Source organism: Colossoma macropomum, unplaced genomic scaffold (genome assembly GCF_904425465.1).
Source record: "Colossoma macropomum unplaced genomic scaffold, Colossoma_macropomum, whole genome shotgun sequence".
Taxonomy (NCBI): domain Eukaryota; kingdom Metazoa; phylum Chordata; class Actinopteri; order Characiformes; family Serrasalmidae; genus Colossoma; species Colossoma macropomum.
In genome coordinates, this window is record NW_023494798.1 from 26051964 (window position 1) to 26063417 (window position 11454).

The window sequence follows — 11454 nt, forward strand, 5'->3', positions numbered from 1 at the left end:
AAACACTTGCATCATAAAGTGTTAATCCATTTATTTCACAGACACACCCTTGCAAAGCACATACACACACAAACACACATACACCTTTGTTGGCCTGGACCACTCCTGGAGTAAGCAAGGTAATTGCTGATAACAGTGGTAGAGCAAACAGCAGAACACAGAGTACATCTGGTAGCACCCCTCCCTTTAGGTCTGGCTATAAGAGCACGCTCCTGACATTGTCTCTGTTCAGCTGCTGTTCACCCTACTGCCATTCTCCTTCTTGGCCCTCGTCTGGAGAGACAGACAGTATCCTGCTAACATGGCCTTCTTAGCTCCACCAGGCTATCAGCCTATCTACAATCCAGTGAGTACATGTCTATTTTTTGTATCTCTGCTATTTTCATTTTCCACTTTACTAGGTGTAGAATATCCAAAAAAGGGTGCGTATGCATTTGTGTTTGCATACATTTTCAGGACATTTCCCGACTTTGTAGACATATCAAGAAAAAACAGAAATGGTTCACATTTTGTAAAGAGTTAAATATTTTAGAGTGAGATTTGGGAACTTCTTAGTACATAAAGCTATTTACATAAATATAATACATACTGAACATAAAAATATGCATGTATGTTCTTTAGAGCATCCCATATGTTGGTCCTATCAATGGTGGCCTTAGGGCAGGAATGTCGGTCTACATTCAGGGAAAGATCCACCATCACATTAACAGGTAGGTGACGGAGTGAAACAAACTTTGTTATTGCCTCTTTTTATTTGAAGTTTTTTTTATATATAATATATATATATATATATATATATATAATATATATATATATATATATACATATATATATTTCCTCAAAAGCACTGAAAGGATTAATATATTCACTTTAAAGGAAGTGGCAATGTAGTGAGGTGTATGGGCGTTGCCCCAGTCATTGTTTATTGTGCAGTCTGGCGCCATGGATCTATGTGCCAACCTTTAACTGACTAATAGAGATAAATTAGTAAAGGCAGCAGACTGCACACAAACTGCATACAATATAGATATGCAACACACTTGGACAGCTAATTCTGAAGTAACAGAAGTCCTTTCAAAATACTCATCAAAGTACAAATTCTTTAAAAAATTAAACTGATGAAGAGTTTTGGTACTTACACTATACGGCCAAAAGTATGGACACCCCTCCTATTTATTGAGTTCAGTTGTTTCAACCACACCCATTGCTAAGATGTGTATAAAATCTAGTACATAGCCATGCAATGTCTATAGGTACAGTAGCAGTAAAATGGGTCATACTGAACTTTAAATGTGGCACTATCATAGGATGCCACATTTGCCACAAGTCAGCTAGTGGTTAATCACACAAACTCACAGAGCATGGCCACCGAAAACTGAAGTGAATAATGCGTAAAAATCAGCTATCCTCTGTTGCATCACTCATTACAGAGTTTCAAACTGCCTGTCGAAGCAACATCAGCACAAGAACTGTGTGTCAGAAGCTTCATGGACACAAGCCTAAGATCACTATTCACAATGTCAGGAGTCCATAAGTCCTTGAACCATAAATGCCATACATGGCTTCTCAAACAAAGGTTTCATTATTCACTATGTGTACTCAAAGGTGTTCCAGTTTGTTTTTCATATCTCATCGAGGGCCGGACGTTGGTAACAAACATTTTCAGAAGAAACTACTGAACTTACATTCATACAGGGCTCATAAGTCACAGTTATCAGTAGCCTGTTGCACCTCATTGTATTATCTTGGTTTCATTCAGCCTGATCATTGTAAAGCCTATTACACAAGAACGTGATCTAAACCATGGTTAGTACTGAAGGCAGAAAAGCGCATGATTGCCGGTGCCAGGCTAGTAATATACACTTATGCTTGTCAGAATTAAATTGTTTCTTGATTTCACTGTCTGCGTTTGGCAGTAAGCAATTCTCTCCCTCTCTGCTGCCTTTTAAAGGTTTCATGTGAATCTGCAGTGTGGTGAATTCGATGGATGTGATATTGCTTTGCATCTGAACCCTCGTTTTGACCACCGGGACAAAGTGATCTTTAATACTTTCCAAAATGGCTCATGGGAAGGTGAAGAGAAAGTCAAACACATGCCTTTCCGCAAGGGGGAGCATTTTGAGCTGATTATTGTCGTCAACACAGAGGGCTATCAGGTGTGAAGAACTGCTTTTTTAAACTTTTGAGAACCATCACTCGTTTTACAACATGCAATGTAGCCCTTGTTAGTGGTAAACAGTCCAGTCAGTCATATACATTTCTGGCAGTATGTTTGATGGAGCACACAGAATAGCATGAACATGATCTTTTGTGGCCCGGCAGGTAACCGTAAATGGGACAGATTTCTACCTGTTCCAGCACAGATTGCCTCTGGAGAGGGTGTGTGCCTTGGAAATCGGCGGAGATGTGGCCATTGACACCATCAACATCATTGGGGTGAGAGATAAAACAGGTCTTAAAGTTTAAAACTGTGAAAGACATGTTTTGCTGAAGTTCATGGTCTTGCTTTGTTTTGTAGGTCAAAGCTGTCCCGTAGTTGTTCCCTGTAATTGTAATTGAAATCAAATGGATGTAATTCAGTAGTGGTAAACTGTAACTGTTATACATGCCTGTATAAATGCAAAAACTCAAAATATAAGAAAAACATCTCTCCAATAATGCCAATATCTGCTAGCATTAACATTTTTTCGCTGTTCCAGATTAATCAAAGAAATTTGAAGCTTGTAAAAAAAGAGTGACTTTTTCAGTAAAGATCCCTGGCATAGAGCTACTGCTATTTTCCATTTCTAACAACTGAATAAAATGCACTGGTCAGGCTACCATCCATACTCACAATGAGTGATGTTTCTTGGACTTCTAGAAAGCCTAGAATGACCTTTTTTTGCAACTCTTTGTTTTCAACCAAAACCAAAATACAACAAGCATGATAAGTATACTGAATAAAAATTAATTATAATTACAGACATGACTGTCTGGAGGCCTAGAAAGCCCTGAGGACTCCCCATTGTAATTCAGTGTTTATTTAACCAAACAAAAATGCTATCTCCTTTTTAGGGTATGCAAGGAGGAATGGGAGGCATGGGGGTGAGTGTATTCATGTTTGGATTTGCTTTTAGATAGATTTTAATAATTATAAGCTGATATTCATACCTAACACGTGGCAGGCAGATGTTATTTTACTCAATCTGTGTTGTGATTTTAAGTTGTAAATTTTGTGAGCCAGCTAAACGTGTGAACAGTGCATTAACACTGCTGCTATATCTTGACAAAATGTCAATAATTGGGACTTATTTCAAAGTATGTGAAGAGGACATCAAGACTGCTATCTGTAAAGTGTACGTGTGTCCATGCACGTGTTAAGCCTACCCACCAACCCATGTGTTTTATATCAGTGCATTCCTTTAGTCCACAATGAGCAAATTTGGGGTAAAGGACAGATACACAATGTTACTGTCTTTGTTGCATGTTCCTCTTTGACTAAAGCCCTATTTGAGTGGGATTAGTAGTACATGGGGACATGTAATCTGACTGATTACCAACAAGATCCATGATTTCCATTCAGTATGAATCTGCCATGTCTGTAGTTTTTATGAGTCTACTAGGTAATAATTCCGGAGTGAATTACCTTCTATAGCCCTTGCGGGAGGAGGTCTGTTAACATAATTTGTCTACGCTTTGACTGGCCTATCTGTACGGGATAAAGGATCGCTGTAATTTTTCCAAATCACCCCAAATAGTCCTGATCCAAACATCATTGCATGAACGTTTACATCAACATTATGCAACAAGCGCCACACTTCCCAACAATAACAACACGTCGTGCAGCTAAACGGCAAATAGGCTAGCATTAGGCTAGTAAAGTGGGTTCATTCAACTTACAAAATGCCACCCAACTAACAGAAAATGTAACCAGAAAAGTTCAGAACAAGAAGCATCCATTGTTCCATTACTTGGTTTTGTTATTACATTACCTACATGTCAATTCGAGCAGGACTGCTATTACTGAGGAGCTCTGAGTAAAACTTATCCAGCTCAAAGAGGGCTTAAAAAATAAAACTGACCAAAAAGATCAAATGTAAAGAAAACTGAATCAACCACAAAAATTATAATTGATGCACCCCTTACTAAATCTCTGTAGGCACTGCAATTTAGTTCTAGACTAAGCTTAATCCATGTCTTTGAATACCTATGAGTATAGAAGATTAAGACTTTCTTATCTCCTAAAGCGAGGATACCCAGGCGGAATGGGAGGTGGCATGGGGGTAAGTGCACAAACAATATATCATGCATCTGCCTGTGTTACCTTCATGTAAAGCACAGCATGCGGTATACATATACCCTAACCTGCTGAACCTCTGAAGGGTGGATATTACCTAGATGTCGATTCGAGCAGAATTACTGTTACTGAGGAGCTCTGAGTAAAACTAATCCAGCTCGAATAGGGCTTAAAAAATAAAACTGACCAAAAAGATCAAATATAAAAAAATCTGAATCAGCCAGAAAAAATCATAACTGATGCACCCCTTAAAATTTCTGTAGGCACTGCAATTTAGTTCTACACTACACTAAATTTGGTTCTACTTTGAATCCCTAAGAGTATATAAGATGAAGACTTTTTTTATCTCCTAAAGGGAATTCCAGGCGGAATGGGAGGTGGCATGGGGGTGAGTGCACAAACAATATATCATGCATTTGCCTGTGTTACCTTCATGTAAAGCACAACATGTGGTATACATATACAATAACCTGCTGAACCTCTGCAGGGTGGATATCCCGGACCTGGAATGGGGGCAAGTCTTTTCTTCAAAATGCCTCCAAAAACACACATTTGTACAGTGTTATACATGTATATTCCCTATTAATTGCTGTTTGTCATCCATAGGGATTTTATCCTGGTAGTGGAATGGGGGTGCGTATTTCAGCACTATGAGCCTGTATATTTTGAGTTGTATGTTTTATGTGATTTTTGCTGACTACTTTAAAAGTTGCTGTCCACTGTAGTCCAGGCCTCAGGCTAATTTACACCGTTAATGTTTCAATAATTACTGATTCCCAAACATCTGTACCTGTAGGGTGGATATCCCGGACCTGGAATGGGTGGCATGGGGGTAAGAGTAAGGAATTTGAATGTGAATATATGAGTGATTATATGTGTGTTAAAATATTCTCACATATGTGTTTTTTATTTGTTATATATATTTTTGTTGTGTTTTCTTTTAGGGAGGTTTTCCAGGACCTGGAATGGGGGTAAGACTTAACTGTATTTCTGGATTTCTGTTATTTATTTAGGTTATTTATCTTTTGGCTTCAGGGAAAAAAAAAAAAAAACATACACCAACTGGCCACTTCATTAAAACCACCTCCATGTTTCCACACAAAGTTGCACTTCGTAGTTCTACAATTACAGGCAGCAGTCCATCTGTTACACTTTACACAGAAAACAGAAAATTACACAGAAAACTCAACAACTAATATATATATATATATTATATATATAATATATATATATATATATATATATATATATATATATTTTCAGCATTTAATGTGTCCACATTTTGCCTTTATTAAAGCTTCCATTCTTGTCAGGAGACTTGCTTTTAGTTATTCAATGAAATCTGCAGGGATGTTTTTCTACACTTCCAAAGTTCAGTCTCAGAAGTTGGTTGCATTTTCTGCTTCTCACAGTCTCACAAATAATCCCAAAAATAAATTTAAAGATTGAGATCTGAACTCTGGGTTGATCAGTCCATTGTTCTGAGACAACAAGCAGCTTCTTTGTTTGATTTGCGAATTTTCTTCCTTTTCATCTATTTCCTTTTCTCAGTGAGGGCTTCTTCAGAGCTACACATCCTATCAGAGCCATAGCACTAAGTTGTCTTCCCACAGTGGAAGGATGGACAGAAAAACCTGATTTTTTTTAGATCTGAAGTAAGAGTGGAGCTTTACTTTTTCCTGTCTCCCAAAGATGAAAGTTTCTGATGGTGACAGTTTTGGTGATCTACCAGGTCTTGCAAGCTTGTTAGGAGTACCATTTTCTCTGTATATTTTAATCATTTGGAAACTCCTTTTTTCACTTAATTTCTTTTGACTTTCCTCTTCCTTATGTAAGTGGATTATCTCATATCTAAACTCCTCAGAAGTATCTCTGGAAAAATGAATAACTTGTACTTTAATGGCCATTTTGACTCTGCATTAAACAACTAAAGAGCGGTCTCTGAATTTCTGCACAGTGCCGTATATAATAACTATTAATATCTCTATGTAAGGGAGGAGGCATGGGTTTTCCAGGAGGAAATCTGCCGGTAAGTGTAAATACATATTTTATATGTGATCATCAGTCAGTCAATCAACTGAAAAAATCAGCAGGCTCCATCAGTCGTCAGTGCAGACCTAGACCATGGCTCACTAGACTAGTTAAATAAACGTCTCTGTAATTTCCATCAGTGCTACAAACTACCTGCAAACGTCTTGAAAAGTTCGCTGAAGAATCTAAATATTTCCTGCAAAAAATCACAAAAAATTCAATGTTAATTTGCATTTGCAACAAGTTTACCAGTCATTATTGCTGGATACTTTGAAAATGAAAATCGAAAGAACAGTTTATCACATATGATTGGTCAAAGATACAGCAGATCCATGCCTTTGCCTCTTTTTACATTCCAGACTTTAATCTGAGCGGAAGAATTTGCTAATCCCGCCACTCCAGTATGTTATTCAAAAGAGACAAATGACTTGTTAGGAGTCATTTCTGCAATCAGTCTATATCATGAAGCTGTACTTCTCTTTTCCACATCCCAACCCTTTAATAAACACAAAAGCTGCTGCTTTCGCCAAAGATAATTTCACACTGTGATTTTTTATTCCTTTTTTTTGTTTTGTTTTCCTCAGGTAATGGGATTACAGCCTATCTTCAACCCTGTAAGTATTTTCACAGCTGCTGAGTTAAATTCTGCATTGGTACAGATTACAGATCCCTGCCTTTAGACAGCACAGAAACATCCATTTCTGCATCACTGAATAGAGCACATCAGAGTAACCTTGCCTTGCTTAAGGGCTGAGTGGAAACAGTAGAAAGTTCAAGGTGAACCCATGAACCCAAGTTTTATCGACATATTGTCTGAAAACTGGACCAAGACTAGAACTGTGAGTTTTTATTAGGCCTATTTGGAAAGGGTATTGTGTTAAATTCTTTTATGTGTGTGTTTAGGGCATCCCCTATTCAGATATGATCCCTGGAGGAATGACATTCAAGAGGACCATTATCATTAGAGGCATGGTGCCATATGGAGCTGACAGGTATTATGTATGTGTGTGTGTGTGTGTGTGTGTGTGTTCACACGCAAATGTGTATTTGTTTTCATTTCAAGATTAACAAAATTACTTAATAACAGTTTATTTATTTGTTTGCTTGTTTGTTTGTTTTAATTGACAGAAATACAATTCATGCAATTTTCATTTTTATTTTAGCTGAAATTACATTTAGGATTAGACTTATTATTTAGGATTAGATTTAGGATTAGACATATTACATTACAATTTTAAAATTTTATTTTAATACATATTGTTGTATATGTGAAATAACCTTGCATCTCCATTATTGCCTTTTTTTAAACTTATTTTTTTATTTTTAATTTGAAAACTCCAGTTAAACTTGATATTGTTTCACAATTTCACGATGAATTGACCAAAATCTTACATTAACTTCCATTACAAGTTGAGAATGTTTTTTTTCCTTCTCTTTTAAAGTTGCCATTTTGGAGATACAAGGTTTTGTTCTGTCAGCAATGATATCATATAATACATATTATTATTAAATATCGGTTCTTACATGTACATAGTATATATGGAATGTATGACTCCACATCCTAACACTGTATAAAAACAAATTACACTTAATGGCACTTTATTAGGTATTTATTTCGTATCTACGTTCACTGTCCATTTTATCTGCCCCTTTTTACCTCGTTCAATAATAGTCAGGACCCCAACAGGACAACCACAGAGCAGGAGTTATTTATGTAGTGGATAATTCTCAGAACTGACATGGTAGTGGGATGTTAGTGCTTGTTGTGTTGGTACGAGTGGATCAGACACAGCAGTGCTGGAGTTTTGAAAAACTATGTCCACTCGCTGTCCCCTCTATCAGACACTCCTACCTTGTAGGTCCACTTTGTGGATGTAAAGTCAGAGACAACAGATCATCTGTCGCTGCACAGTTTGTGTTAGTCATCCTCTAATCTTTCGTCAGCCGTCACAGGACGCTGCCCACAGGACATTTTTGGTTAGTGGACCATTCTCAGTCCAGCAGTGGCACTGAACTGCAGCACTGCAGTGCTGAGAATGATCTTTCACGTAAATAATACATGCTCTGTGGTGGTACTGTTGGGGTGGCCCATTGATGAACAGGGTAAAGAGGGGCTAATAAATTATGCACAGAATCCGTACCTGTAGAACTACAGAATGCACCTATGTGGTAAGAGGTGTTGATCAAATGAAAAATGAATGTAGATACAAGGCAAAACTGCAAGTACTGTAGATTTGGTGGCAAGTGAGTGTAAGCTGTATTTATTGAGAACTCACTGTATTTTAATTTTTAAAAATATGCTATTTTGTTTTCTATATTTGCTGTAGGTTTTGCATTAACTTTGTGGTTGGTGGCTCACGAGACATTGCCTTCCACCTTAACCCGCGAATAAGAGAGGGTGTGGTGGTCAGAAACAGCCTAATCGGTGGTTGTTGGGGTAATGAAGAGCGAGACATTGATTTCAACCCCTTCCTGGAGGGACAGTTCTTTGAGGTAAGGGCTATCTTTAGGGATGCATTGATACTGATACTAGTATCGGGCACTCATATATTCATATTTGTACTAGTAAAAATGTACCGATACCAACATCTGATACCTGCTGAAACTATGAGACATAAGCCAAGAGTACACTGCCGCGTTAATGAGCTCAAGCTGACACTTCTCACAGTGAAGTGTTTCTGACTCTGTGTCATTTCGACACAGTCACTGGGCACTTTAAACATTCCGTTTTGGCAAATTCCCACCCAGAATACAATGTGTGATTTTAGCCCATTTTTGAACACACACCAACACAATTACAACCACTTCTCCAATGCGAGTGGAAGCGTGCAGGCTAACAAAACAGAGGCGAAAAGTCAACATTTCCTACCAAAATGTAGGCGTGCCTACTTTACTGTGTATGACTGAGTAGAATTGCAAAGCATTAACGTTATTTTTTTAACTGTCTTTGTAAAACTGGCTGTAGCGTATTGTCCTATCATGTGCGTTTCAGTGCACAGCACGGTTAGCCAAGCTGCTGTACACTCTTAAAAAAATGCTTCTTCAAGGGTTCTGTAGTAAAGAAAATGGTTCTATATAGAACCTTGAACGCTCAAAGATTGATTGAAAATGTGCTATATATGGTTCCGTTTTGAAAAGGGTTCTATTTAGCACCCAAAAGCGTTTTTCTGTTGTTAAAGCTCAACATCATAAAAATAGAAGAACCCTTTTGGGTGCTATATAGAACCATTTTTAAAAGGGTTCTATATTGAACCATCTACACCACATTCTCCATCAATCTGATGAACACTTTCATGATGCAAAGAGTTCTTTGAGTGTTCATTTTTCTTGTCCTTTACTAAAGAATCATCAAAGGACCATGTTTTTTAAGAGTGCAGCACAGTTTCTTGGTGTGCAGTGTGTTGTACTGAATGAAACAGTTTTATTTGAAATTGATTTGTTTACATTTTATTTATGTGATATGCTCTTACTGCTGTTATAGTCAGCATCCACCAGTTAATAACCAGTCTCTCTCTCATGTGTTTTCTCTCAGATCTCCATTCGCTGTGGTCAAGACAAGTTTAAGGTGTTTGCCAATGGGCAGCACATGTTTACTTTCTACCACCGCCTGGCCTACGCTCAGATCAGCATGCTGGAAGTGGAGGGAGATGTCCAAATCTCATACATCCATTACTGAACCTGCATTCTCAGTAGTAATGTCTTGCCTTGTTAATGCTTTATCTATATAAAAGTCTTTACATTAACAACATAATTGTTACTTCTTTGGATGCAAATAAAACAGTAAATAATGTGGCCTTAACGTGTGTTCAGTTCTCATTAGCATTTGTCCAGTGCATTTGAAGCATTTACATTAGGGATGGTCTACTTTGACTCCTTCATACAAAATGCTACTAGTAAACTATTTTTTAAACTATAACTTTACCACAATTATATTTTTCTTCCACTGGTGTTTGAAACATAAAACACAAGAGTAAAAACATGCTTCTACCAAAAGTTGCCTTTGGCATTCAATATGCAATTCAACATACTTTTTTTCAATATACGTTTAGCATTCATTATACATATCTCAAACATTAGCGCAAGTTCAGCAAAGTTGGACAGGTAAAGTGTGACGAATAAGCATTTTGTTACGCTGTCCTTTGAGCAACAGAAGCCAGTTAAATGTAACTATCACAAATAATTACAGCAATATGCTTCTCATTCAGCATTTCTCTTACTGGTCTGCAGGCGTCATCTTCACTTTCTGAAAAGATGAAACTGAAATCTGTCATTCTTACACTGTTTAAGAGGGTTTTAAGTACTGCCCCATGTTTGCTAAACACACCAGAACATGTGAGACCCACTATAACTGAAAAACAGTTCAAAAAAGGGAAAGGTGTGCATAACAGTGTCCCATTCTCTACATCTTAATAAACACAATAATCCATAAACTTTAACACATTTACATTTTAGGAGGCTTCTGACTACTCACAAAAGCACAAGATATGTGTGTAGCTTTTATGAGTTCCCTAGTGCATTTACCAAAAACTGTCTGACTTTTGCTTGTTCATATACAGTGTATAATGTATGTACAGGGGTATGACTAGACTGTACCAACATCAGAGGCTGACCCTATGCCCTATTTTACATGGTCACATGGTTACATAGCGTGTCCTCTAGATTCCAGTACACTTCCACTATAGACTGTAAAAACAATTTGCAAATTCAAAATAAATAAATAAAATAATAAAAAAAAACAGAACTGTAATACCTTTTATAAAAAAATCACTACATGTATAATTACCAATTAAAGTAATTAAAAATAAATATATCTGTATCTGCTGGTACCCCCATATTATCAGAACACTAAAATGCATATTACATGATTTTGTCTCCCTCTGCCTTGTGTGGCAGGTCTTACCTCCTCTGTTGTTTCTGTTGCTTGTATGGTCAGTTCCTGTCCTCTCTGAGCTGATTTGGTGTTAAGCTCCTCTCCAACCTTTTCTAGCCTCTGTACCTGCAACATTTAATTAAAATGAACTGTATGTAAAATTCTCACCTGGTCACAAATAAATATATGTGGTATCTTATCACAGCTCAAAATGACCATATATTGTTTAATCCTGTTCTAATTCTTAAAATATATAGTGCCATGTCAATAATAATGA

The 11454-nt window shown here is 37.2% G+C and overlaps 1 protein-coding gene across 6 annotated transcripts; it reads left to right on the top strand.

Annotated features, from left to right (window-relative positions):
* Positions 1–159: 159 nt before the first annotated feature.
* LOC118818241 (galectin-6-like) lies at positions 160–10106 on the top strand. 6 transcript variants are annotated; one of them, XM_036585450.1, is made up of 16 exons: positions 160–346; positions 622–710; positions 1952–2156; positions 2323–2436; positions 3055–3084; positions 4227–4262; positions 4632–4664; positions 4764–4790; positions 4883–4909; positions 5073–5114; positions 5221–5247; positions 6270–6305; positions 6892–6921; positions 7211–7299; positions 8635–8800; positions 9840–10106. In XM_036585450.1, exons 1-16 carry the CDS (start codon positions 302–304, stop codon positions 9981–9983), a joined length of 1140 nt encoding a protein of 379 aa, XP_036441343.1. In that variant the 5' UTR covers positions 160–301; the 3' UTR covers positions 9984–10106. The 6 variants fall into 6 exon arrangements, with proteins under 6 accessions (XP_036441343.1, XP_036441344.1, XP_036441345.1 ...); XM_036585451.1 differs by having other exon boundaries at positions 161–346; positions 5073–5108; XM_036585452.1 differs by lacking the exon at positions 4227–4262 and having other exon boundaries at positions 161–346.
* The last annotated feature ends 1348 nt before the right edge of the window (positions 10107–11454 follow it).

Bases quoted from the DNA above. Each gene is read 5' to 3' on its own strand.
- LOC118818241 (XM_036585450.1), top strand. From the start codon at position 302: ATGGCCTTCTTAGCTCCACCAGGCTATCAGCCTATCTACAATCCA. The intron at 4,791-4,882 runs GCAAGTCTTTTC...TGTCATCCATAG, and splicing joins ATCCCGGACCTGGAATGGGG to GGATTTTATCCTGGTAGTGG. The intron at 6,306-6,891 runs GTAAGTGTAAAT...TGTTTTCCTCAG, and splicing joins TTCCAGGAGGAAATCTGCCG to GTAATGGGATTACAGCCTAT.